Source organism: Elephas maximus, chromosome 7, assembly GCF_024166365.1.
Source record: "Elephas maximus indicus isolate mEleMax1 chromosome 7, mEleMax1 primary haplotype, whole genome shotgun sequence".
In the NCBI taxonomy this organism is placed as follows: Eukaryota; Metazoa; Chordata; class Mammalia; order Proboscidea; family Elephantidae; genus Elephas; species Elephas maximus.
In genome coordinates this window covers 129,544,504-129,569,120 of record NC_064825.1, presented here as the reverse complement: position 1 = coordinate 129,569,120, position 24,617 = coordinate 129,544,504, and the positions used below count along the sequence as shown (strand labels likewise).

At 50.5% G+C, this 24,617-nt stretch overlaps 2 protein-coding genes across 2 annotated transcripts; one reads left to right on the top strand and one right to left on the bottom strand.

Annotated features, from left to right (window-relative positions):
* Nucleotides 1-417: 417 nt before the first annotated feature.
* MRPL11 (mitochondrial ribosomal protein L11) lies at nucleotides 418-3,668 on the top strand. The gene is made up of 5 exons (XM_049889962.1): nucleotides 418-632; nucleotides 1,008-1,103; nucleotides 1,857-1,950; nucleotides 2,038-2,197; nucleotides 3,379-3,668. The coding sequence occupies exons 1-5, from the start codon at nucleotides 510-512 to the stop codon at nucleotides 3,482-3,484; spliced, it is 579 nt and encodes a 192-aa protein (XP_049745919.1). The 5' UTR covers nucleotides 418-509; the 3' UTR covers nucleotides 3,485-3,668.
* Nucleotides 3,669-15,466: 11,798 nt separating this feature from the next.
* NPAS4 (neuronal PAS domain protein 4) lies at nucleotides 15,467-20,238 on the bottom strand. Its single transcript, XM_049890560.1, has 8 exons — nucleotides 20,064-20,238; nucleotides 19,188-19,339; nucleotides 18,907-19,009; nucleotides 18,517-18,790; nucleotides 18,223-18,332; nucleotides 17,734-17,869; nucleotides 16,178-17,613; nucleotides 15,467-15,504 (listed from the first exon to the last, which is right to left on the bottom strand). Exons 1-8 carry the CDS (start codon nucleotides 20,236-20,238, stop codon nucleotides 15,476-15,478), a joined length of 2,415 nt encoding a protein of 804 aa, XP_049746517.1. The 3' UTR covers nucleotides 15,467-15,475.
* Nucleotides 20,239-24,617: the final 4,379 nt, after the last annotated feature.

Sequence of the window (24,617 nt, the reverse complement as noted above, 5' to 3'; positions counted from 1 at the left end):
CACCAAGACGCCAGGACTTGTATAAGAGGGTCGAAACTACCATACCCACAATGCAGTGCGGGTATCAAGGTTCTGCCCTCCTCCTATTTAGCTGTCCGAAGCACTGCCTGTACACGACCGTCGAGAAATGTGTGTGGCGGAGCCACTGTGCGGACACCAAAACCAAACCAAACTCGTTACCATCGAGTCAATTCCTACTTATAGGAACTCAAAAAGCAGGGCAGAACTGCCCTACAGCGTTTCCAAGGCTGTAATCTTTAAGGAAGCCGACTGCCACATCTTCCTCCCGCAGGGGGTTCCCTATCTGCAGAAGATCAAGGCTTTTCCCTTCTTCTCACCCTCCTTGTCTTAATAGTTGGCATGGGGAAGGACTGAAACAACGCTGTTTGTCGGTCTGTACAGGGATGAGGACCCTATGAGGACCCTTGACCTCTGGCCCAAGATGGCGGCGCCCAGGGCGTCGGTCCTGCTTCTCTGGTGAGGTGGGCTGAAGACAGGATACCCGCATCATGTCGAAGCTAGGCCGGGCCACTCGGGCCTTCAGGAAGCCCGAAGCCGGCGGCGTGATCCGGATCATTGTGCGGGCGGGCCAGGCTATGTCCGGGCCCCCTCTGGGCCCCGTCCTGGGTCAGGTTCGACCGCGGCAGGACCCGGCATGGGGGGTTCGGGTGGGTAGGGGCAATTCACAGATGGAGGATGCGCGCTCTGGAGCCACGGAGACCTCGGTTCGAAGCTCATCTCTGCTTCACACGGTGTATGTCCTTGTGTTCGAGACATAACCTTTCCGAACCTGAGCTTCTTCAACGCTCCTTTTCGGGGGCTGTTTTGAGGATAGAGTGGGATGAGGTGTGCAAATCCCCTGACACCCAAAGTGGTAGTTGGATCTGGGCAGAAAAAAGAGTAAGGGGTCCAGTGGACTGACGACGGAGGAGGGAAGGGACACAGCCTCGTGGGTGGTAGGAAGCCGTCCCTGTCACCCACTCTTGTCCTGTGTGCTTCCCTCGCAGCAAGGCATTTCCATCAACCAGTTTTGCAAGGAGTTCAACGAGAAGACAAAGGACATCAAAGAAGGCATTCCTCTGCCTACCAAGATTTTTGTGAAGGTGCACAGTTGGTTGCTCTCTCATCCCACCCTATTCCTCCTTGGTCCTGGAGCTGGTCAGCTGAGGTTGCTACCCTGCTCTTGACTTGGGGCAAGTCTCTTCTGTTTCCGGCCCCACTTTCTCCATTTACACAGTGAAGACTAGACCATAGCTTTTCCCAGGCCACTCCCTGCCCTGTGTGTTAAAGTTCTCTGCTCCTCCATCTCACCGGGGCTTCTAGAGCAGAGTTGGGCCTGGAATAGAAGTGACAGGAATGTTTGCTGCGGATTTATGTTTTGTGGCTTTCTGGTCTGGTAGAGGGACACAATAGGAAGGTGAGGGGAGCTCTGTGGCAAAGCGGTTAAGAACTCGGCTGCTAACCAAAAGGTCAGCAGTTCGAATCCACCAGCTGCTCCTTGGAAACTCTGTGGGGGTGTTCTACTTTGTCCTATAGGGTAGCTATGAGTTGGAATCAACTTGAATGGCAACGGTTTTTTTTTTTTCCTTTTCTTTTTTGAAACCCTGGTGGCCTAGTGGTTAAGAGCTGTGGCTGCTAACCAAAAGGTCGGCAGTTTGAATCCCCAGGAGCTCCTTGGAAACCCTATGGGGCAGTTCTACCCTGTCCTATAGGGTCGCTATGAGTTGAAATCAACTTGACAACAGTGGTTGGGTCTATAGGAAGGTGAGTTGAGGAAAGGCGGGACCAGAAGTTAGAAGTTTCTTGGGCCAGGGCAAGCAGGAAGAGATAGTCTCATATATCTTCTTTCTTTGAAGCCTGACAGGACATTTGAAATCAAGATAGGACAACCCACTGTTTCCTACTTCCTGAAGGCAGCTGCTGGGATTGAGAAGGGGGCCCGGCACACAGGTGAGGACCAGGGTGGGCACCTGGGATTCTGGGGGTCCCTGGAAGGAAGCAGTGACACTTGAAGGGCTACTTTTACTTTCCTCCCAGGGAAAGAGGTGGCAGGGCTGCTGACTTTGAAGCACGTGTATGAGATTGCCCGCGTCAAAGCTCAGGATGATGCCTTCGCCCTACAGGACGTACCTCTGTCTTCTGTTGTCCGCTCCATCATTGGCTCTGCCCGTTCCCTGGGCATCCAGGTGGTGAAGGAGTGAGTGTCCTGGGGAGGCAGGCTGTGAGGGGAGGCCAAAGCCGACAGACCCATGACAATGAGAGTCACCTTCTAAATCTCATTCATTCACTTGGATGTATTTGTTAAGTACTTGTTGTATGTTAGACATTGTCCTGGGCATTGACTACAGCCAGGAACAAGGCAGCCTTGCTTGGTCCTGCTCCTCAGGAGCTCACAGTTCACAGGAGGTGGCAGATGTGTAAATGGAGTGTTGGACTGCCGGATGGTTGGTGTTGAGTAAAGGGAGTGTGGGTATCATAGGAGCAGAGAAGAGGGCCCTGAGTTTGCCAAATATGCCACTGAGGGCCTTGTGGGAAAGGTATCTAAGCAGAGACCTGGAAAAGGAGGGAATTCAGCCAGGTCAAGGACTGCGGGAAAATGATCCAAGAAGCAGAAAGATCCCTGTGAAGGCTGGAAGGCAAGAGACTGAGGCAAGGGAGCTCAGTGTGATATGGGTGTATAGTGGGAGATGTGGACAAGGGAAGCCAGGCAAACAGACCTGTCAGGAAATCACATTGTCTCAAAGGGGCCTTCTCATGGGCGTCTGGTGAGCTGAGGCATTGTTTGCTTGAAGGAGGATGATAGGTGGCCCAAACAGCAGCAGGGCAGTACTGTCCCATGACACCCAGCACTGAGCAGCAGTAAAGGGTTGACTCTTCTGGCTTCTTGCTGCCTGTATCACACGCCAGGCCAGGGCTGGAATTGTCTGTTTCCCAAGAGGAGTGGGGTTAAGCGTGGAGCAGGAATGGACGTGACTTTTCTCAAACCTTGACTTTATTGGGAATACAGAGATGAGTAATCTGACCCCTGTTCTGGGGGAGATACATGCACTGCCCGGTGACCTCATGGTACAAAGCTTTGGGGGCACAAAGGAGGGGCCAGTGAATCTGGACTAGGATATAACCAAGGCCTTAAAGAATGAGTAGGGCTTGGTAAGGGGAAAGAAGGCAGGGGGTGATGGGTGGATGGCATTCCTAGTCAAGGGAACCAGTGAGCAAGGAAATGAGACTGAGAGGTAAAGGAAGGGAGAAGGGGCTGAGCAGGCTGGACTCGGAGACAGTGATGGGCAGGCTGGACTGAGACAGTGGTGGGGTATGTGTGAACCCCACCCTCCCCAGCGACTGGTCGTTCACCTACCTTCTGTTTTTCTGCACCTGCAGCCTCAGTTCAGAGGAGCTGGCAGCTTTCCAGAAAGAGCGAGCCGTGTTCCTGGCTGCTCAGAAAGAGGCAGATTTGGCAGCCAAGGAAGAAGCTGCCAAGAAGTGACCCCTGTCCCCTGTCTCCGCGGGTTTGGAAGGGGGCCACTGGGCAGGGTGCCGACTGGGAAGGCTGTGCCAAAGGGCATGAGGGAGGGAGGTCACGCCAAGCCTGACTGCTGTTTCCCTGACTTTATATATTTCTACACATATGGGAGGATCAAGGGATCCAGCCTGAATAAACGATCTTTGTCACCCATACTGGCCTCTGTCTTGGGACTCCAGGGGAAGGGACCGGTACAGATGGTAGTTGACCTAGACCTGAGCTGCCCTGGGGAGTAGGGGTCTTCATGCTGCTTCTCAGATGCATAAGCTGAGAACCGGCAAAGGTTCTGGGGTGGCTGCAGGGGTAAGAGAAGAAGCCGAGCCTTTTCTGATGCCAATCCTGTGTTGTCCCCTCCTCAGCAGTGAGAGAACAGGCGGGGGGAGGGGGGTGCGCCATGGATGCAGGGGCAGCAGATGTTGCTTGTTTTGTTTCTTCCATCAGAAATATTTCTTACTTCTAGATGACCTGCTGTCTGAACAGAAACAGACCTCTTGGGGATTTAGCTTGCAGTCCCAGGCACGGTTACTAGACAGCACTCCAGGCTCCAAGGCCTGCTTCGGGCCCCTCTACTGAGCTCCTGACCCTGGCTCTGGGTCAGATGTTGGCTGGACATGAACTATTGTGGAGTTCAAGACTGCAGACCCCCAGGGGAAGCAAAACTTGAGCAGGGACCCGACCAAGGCAGAAGAAATCCCGGGGAGGCCCTATTATTCAGAGCATTGGGATTCTTGTCCCCTCAGAATCTTCTCAGGGAGAAGAGGAGCGGGGGGAAATGCAGGATTCATGCTCACTGAGCTTCTGTTACTCCCCGTCAACAGTAAACAACTCAGAAAACCATTAACAGGTTGCTACGTAGGCTTAGTAGGCAGCTTTGAAACTGGGCGGCGTCTCATTACTAAGTAAATCAGTGCTTCTGGTAAGATTTTCAGGGTGCTTATGTATCATTTCATTGGAAACTGAACAAAAAATTTTGATTGGTTGACAATTGTGTCAGAATACAAAACTGTTAAGAGAGATCAGTACATGCTGCAGCGTCAAAGCTTACAGAGGAACCTGACTGAGACAGTCGCAAGGCCAGCGAGCTGTGGCTGTAAGACCTCTGGAGTCTTGGAAACGGGACACCTTCATTAATCTTCAGTTGTTTTCTGGAAGAATACGTTTCAAGTGTTTTAGTGAGCCTGGTCACCTAAACAAAAATTATGTGAAACAAGACTAGTTAACCTCTAAAAGTTAGTTTAGTTCAAGGCATAGCTATAGGCATTACAGTTATATATTTATGTGTTTATGATTATATAGCTCATAAGTTTCTAACATTTAATAAGATGACCTTTAGTGTCGTGGGTGAGAGAACACTCAGTCTTCCTAAGACAAAACTTAAATTTTTATTTCACAATCCTAAACCAAAAAAACAAATTGCTGTCGAGTTGATTCTGACTGATGACAACCCCTTGTGTGCAGAGTAGCACTGTACTGCATGGAGATGACAAGGCTGTGACTTTTCAAAAGTAGATCGTCAGGACTGTCTTCTGAGGTGCCTCTGGGTGGGTTCAAATCGCCAGCCTTCGGGTTAGTCGTTGTGTGTTTAACCAGCTGCATCACCCAGAGACTCCTGTTATGTCCTAGGCTCTCCATTTTACACTGAGAAGATGTGGGAAGTACAGAAAAACACCTATAAGAAAATTAAAACCACATGTAATCCCACCACTCAGGTGAGGCTCCTGCTGATACTTTGGTGTATCTTTTCTGTACTTTTTGCTTTGTGTGTGTGAATTTATACATATAATACTTTTTAAAAAAAGACAAATTGGAGCAATGCTGCGTATACTGTCGTATTCCACTTTTAACTTGGCAATTGCTTAGAACATTTTTTCCATTATTATCTCTCTAAAACAAATTTTAATAACCACTCAGTGTCCTCTCTTATGGGTGGGCCATAATTTATCTCCCTGGTCCTCAACTGCTGGGTGTTTTGCAAACAACCCTGTGATGCATGTCATTTGAGAAAGTTCTTGAGTGACTGTTGTGAGGGACACTGAGCTCGGTGGCTGATACTACTGAGGACGCAGTAGAAAACATGATGGACACAGGCCAGCCTTCAGTGCTTAACAGGGGAGATGGATATTTAACAAATAATTACACAAAAAATTAGTTACAGTTGTGACTGCTCTTACAAAGGCGATGTATGTCGGGCTGGGAGGGTACAATGCGGGGTGGAACCAAGCCTGGGAATTCAGTGAGGGCTTCCCAAGGGTGTTGTTTCAGTTTTCTGGAGCTGCCATAAAAAATTACTATACACTGGGCAGGTTATGACAACAGAAATTTATTCACTCACAGTCCAGGAGACCAGAAGTCCAAAATTGAGGTGTTGGCAGGGTTGGTTCCTTCTAGAAGTTCTGAGGGAGAATCTGTTCATGCCTCTCTCCTAGCCCTTGGTGGTTACTGGTAATCCTTGACTTGTAGATACATCACTCCAGTCTCTGCCTCCACGGCCATATGGCCTTCTTCCCTGTGTGTCTCTCTGTGCCATCTCAGTGAACCCTGTACCCAGAGCAGTCTTTGTATGAACAAGAAGCCAACATTGTTAGTTCAAGTCTGATACTTTGGGATGTCACTTCAGCAAAACAGCCTATCTTGATGGTTCAGGGAAGAGCTTGGTGAGTTGGGAAAATGGAATGGAGCCCAGCGTACCCCTCTGATTATTTCCTTCAGGATAAATTCTGAGAGGTGGAATGGCTGAGTTCCTCTCCATTTTTAATGTCAAGAATCATGTCATGTAGGTACAATTGCCCCCATTTTAGAGGTGAAAAAAGTGAGGCCTAAAAGTTAAATGACTTTCCCAGGGTCATACCTAGACCCATACTTCACTGAGGAAACAAAAGCCCCCTCAACTTTGATCGCATGTACAGACCTACCATCTTCCACTTCTTCCTGCTTGTGGCAGTGGACATCTTGTTCCATCAGAGACAAACCCCTTCACCTCTGCCGAGGGTCCTGTCTCCTTTTGTTCTTATATCACTATCTTAAGCTGGGTTCTCTAGAGAAGCAAAACCAGTAAAGCATATAAATATATATATAGAGAGAGATTTATATCAAGGAAACAGCTCATGCAATTGTAGAGGCTGTAATGTCCCAAGCTGGTGGATCAGGATAGAGGTTTCTCCTGATTCACGCAGCCACTTGTTGTTGTTAGGTGCCATTGAGTCAGTTCCGACTGATAGTGACTCTGTGCACAAAAGAAAGAAACACTGCCCGGTCCTGTGCCATCCTTACAATCATGTTGTTATGCTCGAGCTCATTGTTGCAGCCACTGTGTCAGTCCATCTCGTTGAGGGTCTTCCTCTTTTCCGCTGACCCTGTACTTTACCAAGCATGATGTCCTTCTCCAGGGACTGATCCCTCCTGATAACATGTGCAAAGTGTGTAAGACACAGTCTCGCCATCCTTGCCTCTAAGGAGCATTCTGGTTCACTTCTTCCAAGACAGATTTGTTCGTTCTTTTGGCAGGCCATGGTATATTCAATATTCTTCGCCAACACCACAATTCAAAGGCGTCAATTTTTCGGTCTTCCTTATTCATTGTCCAGCTTTCACATGCGTATAATGTGATTCAAAATACCATGGCTTGGGTCAGGCACACCTTAGTCTTCAAGGTGACATCTTTGTTTTTCAACAGTTTAAAGAGGTCCTTTGCAGCAGATTTACTCAAAGCAATGCATCTTTTGATTTCTTGGCTGCAGCTTCCCTGGCTGTTGATTGTGGATCCAAGTAAAATGAGATGCTTGACAACTTCCATCTTTCCTCCGTTTATCATGACGTTGCTTATTGGTCCAGTTGTGAGGATTTTTGTTTCCTTTATGTTGAGGTGCAGCCCATACTGAAGGCTGTGGTCTTTGGTCCTTTTCACTTCCAGCAAGCAAGGTTGTGTCAGCTACATAACACAGGTTGTTAGTGAGTCTTCCTCCAGTCCTGATACCCTGTTCTTCTTCATATAGTCCAGCTTCTCGAATTATTTGCTCAGCATACAGATTGACATGCAGCCGCAGGGGATGGCAAACCCAAGATCGGCAGGTTGGAGAGCAGAACTCTCACTTACAGGCTGTGAAGTTCGACAAATCCCAAGATTGGCAGGCAAGACCACAAGGTTTTTCCTGATTCGTGTAGCTGCAGGGGCCGGTGAACCCAAGATGGGCAGGTCGGAGAGCAGGGCTCTTGCTCAGAGGCTGTGACAAATCCCAAGGTCAGCAGGTAAGCTGCTAGCTCAAGTCCCAAGAACCAGAGGTCAGACAAACAGGAGGCAGCTGCAGGATCCAGAGCAGGCAAAAGCCAGAACTTCAGCTTATATTCGGATGCAGTCCACACAGCCAAGGAAAGTCCCTTTCAACTGATTGGCTATTCACGGCAGATCCCACCATGGGGGTGGTCACGTATCAACACTGAGAATCATGGCCCAGCCAAGATGACACGGAATCTTAAGCATCACACGCTCCCACCCCTGTCCCCCATCACCAGTTTTTCCCAAATTCACTGAAGTGTTTTTGAACTTCATGTGAATGAAATACAGTATATAGTCTTTGGTTTCTGAGTTATTTTGCTAAATCATAATGTCCATGAGGCTTATCTACCACCTGGCTGTTGTTTTTTTTCCCTATGTGTCCTATATTTTATGTGTCCTATATGTTCTTTATTCCTTCTTTCCTGCGTTCTCTTAGATTATGCCAGTATTTTTCGTTACCCCATTTCCTTGAATCACTTCTTAGCTACATTTTCTATTTTAGTGGTTACAGGAGATTTCAGTATGCAGCCTTGATTTACTAAAATCTCTCTTAAGTTGTACTTTTATCACTCCCTAAACAATGAAGGAAGCAACAGTTTAATTCCATCACCTGTCTCCTGCCTTGTGCTATGGTTATATATTTTAATTCTCATGGGCTTTGGAACATACGTAGAAGTTGTGTGGCAAAGTAGTGCAGAAGGTGGGGAGAGGATAAATGGAGCCATTCTTGATTTAGGTAGTTCATGTTCTTTTGTATTTACCCACAAGTTTACCCTTTCTAGTGTTTTTCATTCCTCCCACAGTTCCACGTTTGCATCTGAGATCCTTTCCTTCATCCTGGAGGACTTCGGCCCCCAGAATCAGCAAACATCGCCAAGGAAGCAGATGTCTGGCCATCATTAGCTCACACATGCAGGGCTTTTCCTTCCCTGAGATGGTAGTTCGTCTAGCTCTTGGTGCTTCCACGGCTCTAACATCTTTAAGGAGCCTTGATGGCACAACGGTTGAGCACTCGCTTGCCAACCCAAATGTTGATGGTTCAAATCCACCATCAGCTCTGCAGGAGAAAAGATGACAGCCTAGGAAGCCCGATGGGGCAGTTCTGCTCTGTCATCTCGGGTTGCTATGACTCGACGATGCTCAACAACAGCATGATGTCATGAGCCAATATGAATTTTGCAATTTATTCATTTTTTCTAGTCATCACAATGGAAACATTGTGTAATAAGTGATCACGATTAAGTAAATGCCACTGCTCATGAGGTGGAGATGGTCCAGAGGCAGGATATGTCAACAATTCCTCCTTCAAATACACACTTTTCATTCTTTGTTTTCATCACTTCAAGTGTTGTTTTCTTTCATTCAAGAGGCTTAAGTAACCGAAATAGAAAATTGTATTTTGGATTGGGTATTTTCATTAAAACTTGGCCTCTTGTAGATGAAACATGGAAAGATTCACATCACAGGTAGCTGGTCTTCAGAACAAGTGCAGACAGGCCCCTATGCACATCGTTTTACTGTCTTCAGCCAAAAAACAAAAAAGAGACTTGCTATGGCTCAAAGGCTTGGTGGCTGTTCCAGTTTTCCAGTTGAGTTTTTAATTTCAGCTTTCATATTTTTCATTTCTAGAGATGCTATTGGTTCTTTTTCTAGTCTGCTTTATCACTTTTATAGTTTCATGTTCCCTGCAAATATTCTTGAGTTTGTAATTTAGTTCCTTAAACATGAAAACATAGTTGTTTTAAGACCAGTGGCTGATAAATATGTGAAGTCTGTGCAGGTCTGTTTTTGCTAGTTCTTGCTCATGTTGCCTTGCTTCCTTGTGTGCCTGGTTATCTTTGATTATATGCTGCTCAATTACTTTGACAAGTTATTTATGGAAGTTCCTTGAGCTCTAGAAGTCCCTGAGTGGTGCAAGCGGTTAACATGCTCAGTTGCTAACCAAAAGGTTAGAGGCTTGACTCCACTCAAAGGTACCTTGGAAGAAAGGCCTGGTGATTTACTTCTGAAAAATCATCCGCTGAAAATTCTGTGGAGTACAGTTCTACTCTGACACACGTGGGGTCACCATGAGTCAGCATCGGTTCCACCGCGACTGGTTTTCCTGAGGTCTAAGATGAGACGGACTGACACATGGCTGCAACAATGGGCTCAAGCATAACAATGATTGTGAGGATGGCAGAGGACCTGGTAATATTTCATTCTGTTGTACATGGGGTCGCTATGTACCTAACAACAGCAAGATGGATGTGCCCGCCTACAGAAAGGCTCGGAATTAGTCCTGCCAAGCATCAGAGGACACTACAAAATCTCTGATCTTCAACTCATCTTAGTAAACGGTAACTCTTCACCAGTTACTAAAGTCAGAACAAAACACATCCCGTTTCCTCACCCTCACTTTAAATCCTTTAGCAAATCTTATCAACTCTATGTCCAAAGTATTCCAAACCCAGTCACTTCCTTCCATCCACATGTTGCCACGCCAGTGAAGGCTGTCCTCCGCTCTTGCCTGGGCCACTGCAGAAGACTGACTGGTTTCTTGCTTCCGCTCCTGCCTCCTTCAATTCATCCTACACCCAACTGTCAGAGGGATGGTTAAAAATGTGAATCATACCATGTCATTTCTCTGCTTAAATGCCTTCAATGGATTCCCATTGTGCATGAAATCAAATCTAAGTTCCTTATCATGGTCCAGAGGCCCTGTGTAGTCTTCCTCCTCTCCAATCACTCTCACTCTTGCTTGCCTTGATTCAGCCATGCTGATTTCCTTTCTGTTCCTTGGACAGGTCAAATTTTTTCTCCTTCAGCCTAGAATAGTCTTCCCATTAATTACCTTTTAGGTCCTAATGCAGCTCCTTAGAAAGAGCTTTCTAACACCTCACTCTAAATTAGCCCCGCCCCCGCCTCCCCAGTTACACGGGGTGTCACAACGCCCTGGTTCTTTCCTTTACCGCACGTGCTATACTGTCCAGTTAGTTATTAACCACAAGGCATTGGTGGTTTAGTGGTAGAATTCTCACCTTCCGTGCAGGAGACCCAGGTTTGGTCCCCGGCCAATACAGCTCACATGCAGGCATGTCAGTGGAGGCTTGCGTGTTGCTATGATAATGAACAGGTTTCGGCAGAGCTTTCAGACTAAGATAGACTAGAAAGAAAGGCCTGGTGATCAATTTCTGAAAATCAGACGGTGAAAACCCTGTGGATCACAGCAGTCCTTCCTGCAACCAATCATGGGGGTGATGCAGGACTGGGCAGCGTTTTGTTGTGTTGTGCGTGGGGTCACCATGAATCCTGGGCTGAATCAACAACAAGGTGTTTCTCTCCAAAGCTAGAATGTCAGCTCTCTAAGCCCAGAGGCCTTGTTTGTATGTCTTGCTCTCTGCTGCAACCCCAGCACCCAGCACAGATCCTGGCATATGTAGGTGGTGTTGTAAGTATTTGTCACATGAAAAAATGAGGTGGCAGAGCCAGTACTTGAGCCCAGTCTTTCTGACCCCCAAATTTGAGCCCTTTCTGCTACATTCTGTCCCCAGGGAAGCAAACTGGTGTTTGTGGAAAGGGCATTGGCTGAGAGTCAGGACACCCGACTTCTACAATGAACTATAGGAGAGGATATTGACCAAGTCATTTCCTTTCCCTCGGCCTCAATTTACTCATCTCTTTTGAGCCACAGGGAGGAAGACAGGGAGAGGAACAGAAGCAGATATTTTCTGTCCAGCAGGTGGCGCCATTGGCCCTTTTTTTTTTTTTTTTTTTTTCTTTTCTTTCCTCCCCGCTGTACCAGGCAGCCGGGATCTCTGGTTCTGGAGGTCAGGGTACCTTCTCATCAAAACGCACACACATTTTAAGGTCTGTCTATACGGAATTAAACTGACAACAGCAACCCGGAAGGTCAGACAGGAACCTTAGGGGGCAGTGAGTTTATGTTAATGGAGGAGGGACAATTAGGGAAAGGAGGATAAGAGTGGTTGCACAGCTTGAAGAATGTAATCAGTGTCACTGGATTGTACGTGTAGAAACTGTTGGATTGGTGTATGTACTGCTGTGTATGTTCTCAACAAACACAACAAAAATAAATTATTAAAAACAAACGCACACACCATCAGTCACCACTACCACCCCTAAACACCAGTGAGGTGTTCCTTTCTTCTAATATATTTCTATTTATTTATTTTTACTTTTTTATTAAGCTTTTTGACTTGAAACCATGCAGTATCCCCTCGTTCTGTTCCAACGACAGCCTTCTGATCCGTGTACAGATACCTCATGAGCACAGTTAAGTGTTCTGGAATTCCCGTTCTCCACAATGTTAACCATAATTTGTTAGGATCCACACAGTCGAATGCCTTCGTATAGTCGATAAAACACAGGTAAACATCTTTGCCTGTGATTTTTGCATTAGCATGGTACGTGCGTTGCAATTAATGAATCAACACTGAGAAATTATTATTAACTGAAGTTCACGCTTTATTCAAGGAGCCGTGGTGGCACAACATTTAAGCACTTGGCTGCTAAGTGAAAGGTGGGAGGTTTGAACCCACCTAGAGGCTCCATGGAACAAAGGCCTGGAGATCTGTACACGTAAAGACCACAGCCTAGAAAACCCTAAGGGGCAGTTCTGCTCTGTCACATGGGGTCACTTTGGGTCAGAATCTACTCACTGGCACACAACAATAACAACAATATACTTTATCCAGGTTTCCTTAGGTTTGTTTTTTAAAAAAAAACTAGTGTCCTTTTTCTGTCCCAGGAGCTCATCCAGGACACCACATTGTATTTTGTCTCTTGTCTCCTTAGTTTCCTCCTGGCTGTAAGGGTTTATCACACTTTCCTGATTTAGATGACCACCAGGGAGATTTTTAGAGGGAACTCCACCTGTGTCTTGTCATCATTACTTAAGATTTCGTGCTGGAAGTTACAACCCTTTTCCCTCTGGGGAACTTAGGAAGAAATGTTTGCAGTAGAAATGGATGACTTTCTACTCAAATCCTTGGCTGATCCTAGGGGATGGTCATCTCAGTCGCATATTTTCAGCCCCTGTACTTGGTGCCAGGGATGGAGCAGAGCTAAGACAGACAAGCGTCCTCTTGGGACTTAGAGTCCAGTTCTTTTGTTCAGGCTGGAAAACAGATGCACATGGAAGGCAGAGGGTAAGACTTCACCCTGCTGACCCATCCAAGGTGGAAAAGGGGGACAGGGCCTGGGACCTCTCAAGGGCATGTCTCAGAGCTGGAGGACTTGGCATGAGAGGCAGTTCAGGAGACTTGTCAGTGTTGTACTTTCAGACCCTGGAATCCAGCTCCTGTATTTTGCTGGGGAAGATATGGGGCCTGGAGTGGAGGAGAAAACTTCCTCCAAGCCTCCGTGATCACCACTGGCTTCTAATTCAGTGTAATAACTTATGTCTATTCTGTGCTTTTCCACTTCAAAGAGACCCCATCAAATCCTAACAGGATCTTTGGGAGATAGTGCCATTACGATCAGTTCCTGAGGCTCTGGTCACACTCAGCAAATAATTATTGAGGCCAACATTTGAATTTCTGATTGCTGTCTCTCTATGGATTCTTGCAGCCTATTAAATTTGTCATTATGGTCTTGAATGACCATCTTAATTTCCTCCACGGCTTTATCCGTGTGTTCTTTGGTTTGTTCTGTGTTTTGCCTGATCTCCTGAAGAGTTCTGTATATTAATCTTTTGTGTTCTACCTCTGGTAGTTCCAGGAAAGTATCTTCATTTTGGAAGCTTGTTGGAGCGATCATGGTCTGCTTCTTTATGTGATTTGATATTGACTGTTTTCTCTGAGCCATCTATAAGTTATTGTATTAATTTATTTGATGTTTACTTACTGTGTTCTATCTTCTTGCTTTGTTTTGATATGCCCACATAGGCTGCTTGAGTGAGCTAGCTTGATTATTTTTGCCTCTGAAGCTCCAATGTCCTGTCACCAGATGGCTACAGCTGTTACCAGGTATATGAGCTTAGGAGTCCATTCACTTGGGGCCAACATTTGAATTCAGGTCTTTCTGTCTTCTAATTTTCATCCTCCCCCATATCCTGCCCATACCCTTTTGGGCCCTCAAGCTTGGAGAAAAAGCACTATTTCTGGAAACTTTTTCTCTCGACCCACTAAGTTATATTCTGCTCAGAATTTTGGGACTTGCTGTAATTCAAAGACCTGGAGGGCGAAAAGGAGGGAGCTCCTTACCCCACACTGTGGGTGAGAGGCCTCTGCCCCAGCCCAAGCCTACCTTCTTGGGTAATCTTGGATGGGATCACTGAGATGCCTGGTTCATGGGATTTGGGGCAGAGGACACAGCCTAGGGCTTGGACAGAGTGTGTTGCCCAACTGTGCCTCCCACTAACTGTGGGGGCAAATCACTTTTCATTTGTATTCCTCAGTTTCCTCACCAGTGAAATGGGGCTACTCCACCTGCCTGAGAGGCTTTATTGCCGTGAACAAGGGATATAAGAGAGTTTGTCAGCTGAAGGCCCCTTAGCAGGGCTATTGGAGGTGGCTTAATTTCCAGGAAGAGTATCCAGGGTCCTAAAGGAAAGTTCCTTCCCTGCAGGACCAGGCTGAAGAAAAGCACTCATGTCCAGAAGCTTCAAATCCATCTCGAGGACCAATGCTGAGAAGAAGCCCCTTACCCCTCCCCAGACCCTTCTGCTCCCTCCCACGCTGTAAGCGCCGCAGGCCTGGATCAGGGAGAGGGCCGCTCCAACATTCTCTAGTGGTGGACACTGAGCACCTAGAAGACATGAGGTGGCATCCAGCTCCCAACACCCCAGCATCTAGCACACTGAGCCCACACTACATACTCAGATGTTGGGTGAACGAATGGATGGGTGAGTGAATGAAGAAGTCCCAGGGCTGTAGGTGGGTCTAACCCTGACATACTGACTCCAGGCTTCTGTCCGGGCCCCCCACCCTTCCCTGTTCACCACAGTGCATGACACCAGGGGTACCAAAAAGGCAAACTGGACTTTATTATAAAGTTGGCTACAAAGTCACCGCAGTACCACGAGGTGGCCATTTGGGCAGGCCCAGGCGGTCTGGCGGCTGGGTGAGTCCTGCACCAGGTACACGCACTCGTGCCAGCATGCGTGTGACGGCAGGTCTGCCTTCCTCCATCGGAAAGGAACGTAGCGTCTCTTCGCGCCCCCCACCCCAGGCGCGGGGCGCAAAAGTCACAGGAAGGGCCGCCAGGGCAGCCGAGTCCATCGGAATTGAAATCCCGTTACTGGTGTGTAGAGAATTCTACGTGGGTGTCAAGAGCCCCTCGGGGCACAGGCTGGCCCGGGTGGGCCGTGCCTTTCCCCCACCAAGGCCCAGGGGTGGCTTGGCCCCTAGGAGTGGAGAACTGGCCCGGGCCCATGGGGCAGCGCGGGGCGGGGGAAGTGAGACTCCCCCGTTCTCCGCTTGAAATCCCATTCAAGGAAACTCACTACGAGTGAATACGGATTGAAATGGAAACTGGGATCGCTCGAAGTCTCTGGATTTTAAAAAGAAGCTCCCCTCCCGTGCCCTCCCACCTCCCCCCCAAATCCTTCAGGGCCTGGGGAATCAGATACACCCCCCTCTGGCCCCCAGAGTCCCCCCAACAGTCTCGGGGTGGTGGAGAGCGGCTCCACGTCTTGATGACAATATGCCATACTTGACGACGTTAAGTCACAGACTTATTCAAAACGTTGGTTCCCCTCCACTTCCATCTGCAGAGAGAGACAGAGAAGACAGTCAGGGAGGCCTGTTAGTGTAGAGGGTCCATGGGTGAGGATGTGGTGCAGTGTTGGCCCAACAGCTGAATGATCACTGGAGGCTCAGCAGATAGGGGGACAATTTGGACAGATGGAGTGACACTATGGCTGTACTTCTAGAAAGTCTGGGCCATAAGCAGGGAGCCCACCATGGAGCCAGGGGTTAAGTCCCACTTTCTTTCTTTCCCCAACCCCTATAAACCCTTGCTCTGTATCCCCTTTAGGGGGCAAGAATACTGGGCTACAGCTCTAATCCTCTTCTATCAATTTGCTATGTGACCTTAGTCAAGTTTCTTTAACTCTGGGACCTAGATTGCCTTCATCCGCAAAATAGGATGGGGATAACTGATCTAGTTCCCTCACAGGGTTAAGAAGCACAAACCACTACCTCTTGAGTCTGTAGCATTCTATTCTACCTTCCCAAGCCCTGTCCCCATGCCTACTTGTCCAGAACCTTCATCTTAAGTTTTTCATTTGCACTTTTCCTCACTGCTACCCTGGGCAGCAAGTGATGTCATCCCATTAATAAAACTGAGGTACAGAAAGGGGAACTGACCCAACTAATGGCAGCTAGCATCTTATTGGTAGAACAGGGAGTAGAGTTCTTGAGTATTTTGGCTGCACTCACCTTCATGGAAGCTGTCTTGAACTTGGCTCTGGAGTTGATGCAACTCATCAGTAAACCCATCATAGGGGAATGCTGAGACACCTGTCTCAAAGGCGGTTTCGTATGTGGCCAGGTCCTCCAGGAAGCTGTGGTCTTCTGGGGACAGGTTGTTGCAAGGTGACAGGGCCCCTCCTGGGCCCGCTGCCTCAGGACCCTCTGAACCCCACTCCCCATTGGGGGCTGAGGTGGAAAGATCCATGAAGATGTCTTCCACAGGCGTCTCTTCCAGGAATATGTCATCAGGGTCAGCCAGGAAGTCCGGCTCCTGGCATCTCCAGGGTTTTAAGTCCAGGCTGAGGACAGGGGGGCCAGCCCCTGGCAGAGAAAGGTTGGAATCCAGGGGCTCCAGCCCTCCAAGTGGCTCCAGCCCGCCAGTGCCTGCCTCAGCTGAGAAAGGCCTGTCCATGCCCTGAGCCAACTGACTGATCTGCTGGATGAGACGGTCGATCTCATTTTGCTCCTTCTCAGAATAGTGGAAGAAACTCTGCTTGACAGGAGAGGCCTCAGGTGTGAGCAGGCCTTCGGGCATCAGGGGGACATCCACAGAAAGGGGACCCCGGAGCTGAGCCAGGGCCAGGAGAGTGCAGTCCCCATTACCAGGGCTGCTAGGACTTGGGGGCAACTTCTCATAGAGAAAACTGCATCCCTCCTGGGCGAAGTAAGTCTTGGTAGAGTTGGGGCTCAGCTGTTCTGGGAAAGTTTGGCTGGGGCTGCTCAGGTGTGCCTGGAATGCCGTGCTGGGAGGAGTCAGCTGCTCCTGGGAAGGGCTGCTGAGAGGCTCTGGGAAGGTGGCAGTGCTGGGCAGCAGCTGGTCTGGGAAGGTGGAGGTGCAGGGAGTCAACTGGTCTTCATAGCTTCTGGCCGAGGCTTCGGTCAACTGGCCCCGTAGCGGGCTAGTTAGTGGGTCTGGAAAGGTTGCACTGCTGGGTGTCAACTGATCTGAGAAGGTTGCAGTGCTCGGAGTCAGCTGTTCTTGGAGAGAGCTGGATGGGGTGGGCAGATGGGTCTGGAAGGGCTCATGGAGGCTGAAGAGGAAGGCACAGCCTCCTGGCTGGCGAGGTGTGTAGGGTGGGGTGCACACAAAATCCTTGCTCAGATCAGCTTGGAGAGAAGGCTCAGGCCCAGCAGGGAATGTCAGGTAACTGAAGTCCAGCTCTTTGGGGGGCCGGGAAAGCTCTTCGGATGCTGAAGCAACACCTAGTTCAGGAGCGCCGGGGAAAGTGGTGCTTCTGGGAGTCCCCAAGCGAGGGGTGAAGACTGGGTTGGGGTTGGAGCACTGCTCCTGGGATAGGATGCTCTCAGGGAATGGCGGCAGCATGGTGGGGGTGCCCAGGACATAGCTTGTCTGGGTGTCTTCAGAGTTCAGCTGCTGGCGGAGGCTCCAGGCTTCCGAGTCACTGGAGAGGAGAGATGAGGCAGCCGGTAAGGATTTGGTGTCCGTTCTCAGAGCAGTCCCTGCTTTGTATCTCCTTCATGCCGACCTCAGCTGCCCCCCAGGCCCCTGCCTTGCAGCTCACCTGATTGGGTAGTTATTGGCAGTAATAGGGCCTTCCAGACATTCTGAATACAACAGGCAGTAAATCCATGCCCAGCCTCCAGCTTTAGCCTGCAGTCTCACCACCATTTCTGCCTGAATATCTCCATTCTCAGCCACTGGGGAGGAAGAAGAGATGCAGAGTTAGGATGCCCATTGGGCAACATCACCTAAGCTCTTCCCTTGTTCACCTCTTCACTGAATTGAGGTCGCCCTGGCATCCTCTTCTCTGACTGCCCTAACCTGCCACACTCAGCTCCCCACCTTGACCTCACCACTCACAGTCCCCCAGTTCCAATTGTATTCTCACCTTGACTCCTCGCCCTAATGCTCACTCTATAGAATCCAAAACTGCTGGCTTCTGTTCTTTTCCCAACGTCAGTTTTGACCCCAGCCCATTCCTAGCCTTCTCTTCCATGCCCGTGCCAAGTCCCTGTCTTGCACCCTTCCCCCGGCCTCTCTGGACACTCACACAGGCGGTAGTGTTGTGCAGAAGCATGGGCCAGGTCCTCAGGGTGCAGCAGTCCATACCATGATTTACAGAGCAGTTCATTTCTCTCAAAGCCCAGGTAGATTAGGACACTGGGAAGATGGAAAGGGTGGGGTCAGCTTTCTGTTTACTCTGATTAATACCCAAACATCTCACTCCCTCCCAGGCTCTCTGCCCCCTTAAACACCAACACCCCTACCCCTGATACTCCAGAATCTGGGGGTCCCATCCTCTCTGGCCTGCCTTCCTCCTAGGGTCTGGGGACTCTGGGCTTACCTCTCAGAGATGTCCAGTAGAGTCAGGTCCTTGGCATGACGACTTTGGAACATGGCCAAGAAGAGTGAGGCAGGGCCAGGGCCAGGGCCGGGCCCAGGGCCAGGGCGGGGTCTAGGTTCCAGAGGGGCACAGAAAGCTGTGAATACAGGATTTCCTGCCCAGTAGGCCCCAGGAGGGTGAGGGTGGAATCGGCCTCGAATGAGCACCAGCTTGTTGCCTGCACTCTGGCGCCTGAGGGATTTGGAGGTGTTGAAGCGACAGCGGAAGAGGCGATCTAGGTGGGTGAAGAGAACAATTGGTAAGAGGATGGGTGGCTGAGAGATAGCAGATGGGGAGGAGCTGGGTATCAGGAGGGAGACTAGACTGAGAAAGGGAGAAGGGGGTCCTCACCAGTGTCCAGGGCAGAGGGCAGGGTGAGTTGCTGGCGCACAGTGAGGTGGTCAGCTGGGTCAATGATGTCGTAGATACTGTCACCCTGAGCAACCAGATCCACCTGGAGGGAGGAAGGGAAGAGATGACCATTAGTGAGGGCAACAAGAGCCAATGCTTGGCCCTCAGCCTCTTGCAGGGATAATCCCTCCCTCCTCAGTAATTTTCAGATCCAGAGAGGTAGGAATCTCATTGCCCCCTATCTGACCCCAGCCTGAACTGAGAGGACCCTAAGCACTCACCATGGAGTGGCCCAGATGCTCGCTCACGCTGTCAGACAGGTACAACAGCTTTCCCTCAGCCGTGAACACAAGCAAGAAGCCAGGCAGTGCTGCCACAATATCTTCAAGCTCTTGAGCTGAGAGAAGCCCTGTGGGGCCCGCCAGAGGAGTGCCTGCAGGGCAAGAAGATAGGTGAGTCAGGAGGTAAGAGCAGGGGGCAAAACAGAGGTGAAGAAGACATGGACTGAGTTCCATAGAATCCAGAGGAATTTCTCATAGACCTGCCTCTGCACACACCTGTTGACCCTCTGCCCGCAGCTCTTGGCCCCGGGAACCTGTTGCTGGGATCGCCCCAGCCAGCGAACCCATTCATTTCTAAACCACTGCTAGCCCCTCGGCAGCCCTGAATTTCAGGACCGCGGATAGCACCCTAAGGCACGTAAACACTCAGCACCTCGGACAGCTTCCCAAACCACGCGGGCGTTCAGCACCACGGACAGTACTTCAGCACCGGTGGAAAAAGCCCTTCCTGCACCGCGCGCCGCGGCTGCGCTTCCCCAGGCTTTAGCAGCTCCATTCCAACAACTTCCCGGGCTTCCTTTCCCGGGCTCCTGGAGCACCTCTGCGCTCTTGGGAACTGGAGCCATTCAGTGCTGTCTCCTCTCCTCCCAGAAGTCTGGCACCAGGGAGAGCATCCCGGCTCTCTAACCCTCATCCAGAACCAAGGTGAGCTCTATAGAGCTCAGGAGGAAAATAAGAAAGTCCTGAGTTCCAAATTCTTCTCTCCTCAGCTTGGCAACACGCTGCCCTAGACATGCAGCAGTCCCAGACTGTTCCCTCAGCCCCACTGTCCCTGGTGCCCGCCAGCGCGGGTCTCCAGCAGCCCCAGATGCTCACCTCCAGCGAAGAAGACGCCTTTGCGAGTGTAGATGCAGGCAAGACTCATGATGTGCAGGTAGGACAGCCGGACCTTGTCCGCCTCGGCCAGCGGCAGCAGCTCCTTGAGGTTCCGGATCTCAGCGTTGATCTGGTCGCGGCGCGCCTTGGAGGCGCCCTTGGTGGAGCGATACATGACTGCCGGCTGCAGAGCTCCAGCTCAGGCGCCCCGACACCTGCGTTCCTGTCCCAAAGCGCCGGTGGCTTCCTCCTCCTTGCTTTCCCGTCTCTCGCTCAGGCTCTCTCTCTCTCTCCTCTCCTGGGCTCCGCTCGGCTGAGCTGCCCCCCTTGCCTGCCTCGTTCCGCCTTTTATAGCTCCTGCCGGGCGTGGGGGGTTCGCTTTAGAGCCGGGGGGGGCGGGAAAATGGGAGGCTGGGCTAAACAAGCTGCAGCGGGAGCCACTGGCTGGGGAGGGGGGGCGCTCCTCCTCCCTCCCCAGCCTCCGACGTCATCTCGTGACGTAGAACGGGAGCGGGAGGGGGACCAGGAGGAGGGGGAGAAAGGAGGCTGCGGAGGGGGCCGCTGCTGGCTTGAGCTGAGCAGAACAGGAGCTGCTTTGGGAAGGCCTGAAAGGGGGTAGGGGACCCAGGCGTCCAAATGTGTCCAACTGAAGGAAGCAACAGGGCAAGGCCTGAAGTCCCTGGCAGCAGAGTCTGTAAGGGCAGGGAGGGGCTGGTTCTGACATGGATTTTTCTGAGATAAGGATGGTCCACAAATCGCCTCTGGATATTGACCGAACAAAGGTCATGTCGGCATGAGGGGAAGAAGGCTCTTCCTTAGCCTCTATGGAACAGGTCACAGCTAAGATTTCTCTCTGGGGACTACTCAATCCGGGATTCCCTTGGCCACTTAACAAAGATCAAATCCTCTTTTCCCCTTCTCAAACCCAGGTCTTAGCGATTTAGCGCGGGGAGTTACCTGGGGGCCTACGTCCTAGGATGGGATGGAAAGGGGGTCCTGGGGGAGAGGGACTAGCTGAATTTGGCCTTGGTCCTATTTTCCACAGTCCAGAATAGGAACACCAACGCTAAAGTCTGCACTGATTCTTCGTTACCCTGTCAATTAATGAACCTCGGCCACTGACCGAGGAAACTGAGGCAGGAACGAGGGCACGGTGAGGATCTGGGTCGGCACAGAGGCATCCCTTCCCCCGCTGCCAGCCCCCGAAGCGAGCGGTTCCCCCCACCGGCTTGCCAGCCTGCGTCTCCGCGCCGGCCAGGGGGCGGGGGCGGGGCCGGGGGAATCCCAGCTCCATATTAGGACAGGAATCCTCCCTGGCTGCCGCGGAGGCGGCGGCGGGCGGAGCCTGGCTGCTTCGGCACCGCTCCGGAGGGCTCCCCCCACCACTGCCTCGGCGGGGAGGATGGGGAAGCAGCAGAGAAGTGGGGGACCGTCCTGGGCCCTCCGCGACCCCTGCACCTACCAAGGACCCCTGAACTCTGCCAGGCTGTCATCCGCGCCCCGTTTCACACCCCCGCCCATCAGCGGCGCTGCAACTCCTCGCTCGCTAGGTCTTTCAGCCTTCAACTCTCCACATCGCACCCCCCCAACTGGTTTCTTTATTTCATTGCCCGCTTTGTGGTCTCAACTCTATTCACACCCGCCCCCAATTCTGCTCTACCGTGACTCCCTTCCTTTCTTTTCTTTAGTTTTGACTCCGTATCTCGCCACCTTTACCCTGCTTCCCTTTCTTCTTCACCACAGACAGTGACTTTCCCTGCATGGGAGGTGCCTTTCTTTCCCCCCGGGACCCCCTAAAGGGAGTAAGAGGTGGTGTGGGGGACACTTTATCAGAAATCTCTTTTGATGGTGGGGGCGGGGGGTGAAATCACTTGAAGGGCTGGGGTTGAGGCCATTTAAAAATTGGGGGAGGGGACTGACCTATAAAGTCACATAAGAAGGGTAGAGATGAACTTGGACATCGAGAAAAAAATGAGGCCAAGAAACACCCAACTCTTCATGGAAAAGGTTGGTAGGCAGAGAGGCAGGGTAGGAGGTGAAAGTGCAGCAAGGAGATTGTCTGAGAAGAGGGGTCCACACCTGTGGAGGCCACGTCTTGTGCCATTTTGTCTGAGGCTGAGCCATCCACTTCCACCATCCTGTGTTCAGTGTACAACTGAGGTGGAGGGAAGGGGAGGGGGCCTTTGTGCCACTGTCTGTAACCCTATTAACTTAGATCACAGAGAGATGGTTCCTTTGGGAAGGGCATCTCTGCTACCACTTTCATCTCTATCTGAATCCCTGAAGTACCCACCCACACCTTCCTCAAGCTTCTGTTTGGACAACCCTTGGTCTTAGGACCCGAACCCCTTCCTAAATGAAAATCCAGGGCAGTTTTCCTCATCCACTGCTGCTTTAGGCCCTGGCTGGGAGACATTTCTTAGCATCCCTCTCCACGCTAAGAGGTGTAGCGCTGGGCCTGGTAGGTCTGCAGCAAGCTGAGCAGACCCACGGTGAAAGACTGGGGCACTGGCCTCTGTCCATGGTTCTGAAAGACTCACCAGGGAAATCAGATTAGCCATGGTCTGCCTAGGACGTCAAAGCAAGGCTTGGGTCCACATAAGTCTCTGGTGAGACCCCCTTTGGGTCTTGACTTCTCCTCTTAGGCTGAATGTGGGGAGGGGGTTGTATGAAGACATAGATTCCTTGGCTTAGGAGTAAAGTAAGCGTGGGGGTGAACTGGGCTCAGGGGAAGAGCCCTTGGATTTTTCCAGGAGATTGCGACTGGGGGGAAGGCACTCTGGAAGGGAAGAAAGGGCCTAGAAAGGGAAAAGGGGGGCAGAGAAGGGCTCATCCTAGTTTTCCCACTCTGATTCAAGTTGAGAAGCTCATTATGCCCCAAAGTCTCCTCTCCCTGGGCCAGCTCCCACCCTCCCTTACCTCCCACCTCCGTGAAGCTATTTTTAACTGCACAGAACCAAAAATAGCTTGGCAGCAGCTTCAGGCTGTGGGAGAGGAGCTATTTATATCACCAGTGACGGTTCCGAAATAGCAAGCAGGAGGAGGGGGGCGGCTGGCACGCTAGAGAGCTCCTGGCCGCTGCTAAAAATACTGGCAGTGTGAGTCATCCTGGCCCGGCTGAGTCACCCTGCTCCCCCCCCCCCCCAGTGGGAGCAGCAGCAGCAGAACAGGTTAAGGAACTGGAAGCCTGAGGTGGGGGGGGCATCAGAGTCCATGGGCTATGGGAAAATGGGCAAGGGAATGAATTGGGAGAGGGGCTTTGGGGTGACTGTGTGGATGGAATTGGGTGGGGGAGCAAGAGCCACCCAGGCAAACCCACTGGGTGAGCCTGCAGCATTCTCATCTATGCACCACTGCTAAGAGATGCTTGGGCAATCGAAGGGAGGGAGCCAGACTGTGAGGGTGTTCATGTCTGTCTGTCTACCTGTCCATCTGTCTGTCTACCTGTCCATTTGACTGTGACTGTGTGTGTCTCTGTACCTGAGCTTGTGTCTGTCTGAACACGTGCCTGTGTTTGTGTGCCTGTATCTGTGAATTTTTCTGCATGTGTCCTTGTGGCTGTGTGTTTTTATCTCTGTATCGCTATGTATTTCCCTATGCTTGCATCTATGTCTGTCTTTTTAAAAATGCCTACAACTCCCTATGGAGTGTGCAGTTCTATGTCTGTGTCTGTATGTATTTATATGTCTGCAACTTTCTGTGTGCCTGTGTGTATGTTCATATCTGAGTCTGGTTCTGTGGCTTTGTCTCTCAGCATCCGACTGTGTGTATGGCTTTGCAAGTATCCCTGTCCTCGATGCACCTTTTGTTACCCTCTCTGATGTTACTTTTTGAGTTCTTGCATCGTCTGTCTCTTGCTCACCTCTCTTCAGCCAGCATCTTCCCTCTTTTGAGCCCTTGGCCCCCCAAAATTTGGGAAGGTCTCTTTTGTCCCATGCAATTGCTAGATAAAGGGATGGAGGAAGGACGCCCCATCTGACCTCTCCCCAGTCCCTTGAACTACCCTGAATCTTCTCTGGCCTACAGCAGTAAGTGAGTTTCTATCACTCCATATTTGGGGAGCTGAGAGAAGAGAAGGGCTTTCTTTAATTCTAAAAAAATTCCTGGTGTGGGCACAGGCGTGTGCAGCACACACAGACACACACAAAAAACTGAGAAAGAGAATGAGAGAGAGAGAGAAAAAAAAAATCAAGGTCCCTTCTTTACGGAGACGAGTGCTTGCATCTGTTGCCATGGCAACCCGCCCACTCCTTCCCTGAGAAATCACCAAGAAGAGGTGATGGCATAGAAAGGGATTGGCTGATTTCATTCTTTATTATTTTTCCCAAAAAGGGTTTTTTTATAGCAAGAACAAGCTATGAGATCCCTTGCCCCTGTCTTGCATAGCTTTATTGGAGACCTACAGGGACACCACCTCTCAACCTCTAGAGAAGAGGAGGTGGATTTTTTGCAGAGATTTTGGGGAGGATGATCTCCTGGGAGGGAGCTGGGGGGTGAGTAGGGAGTCTGGTTCTCAAGAATAACATGGAGTCTCCTGGTTAGAGCTGCTTATAT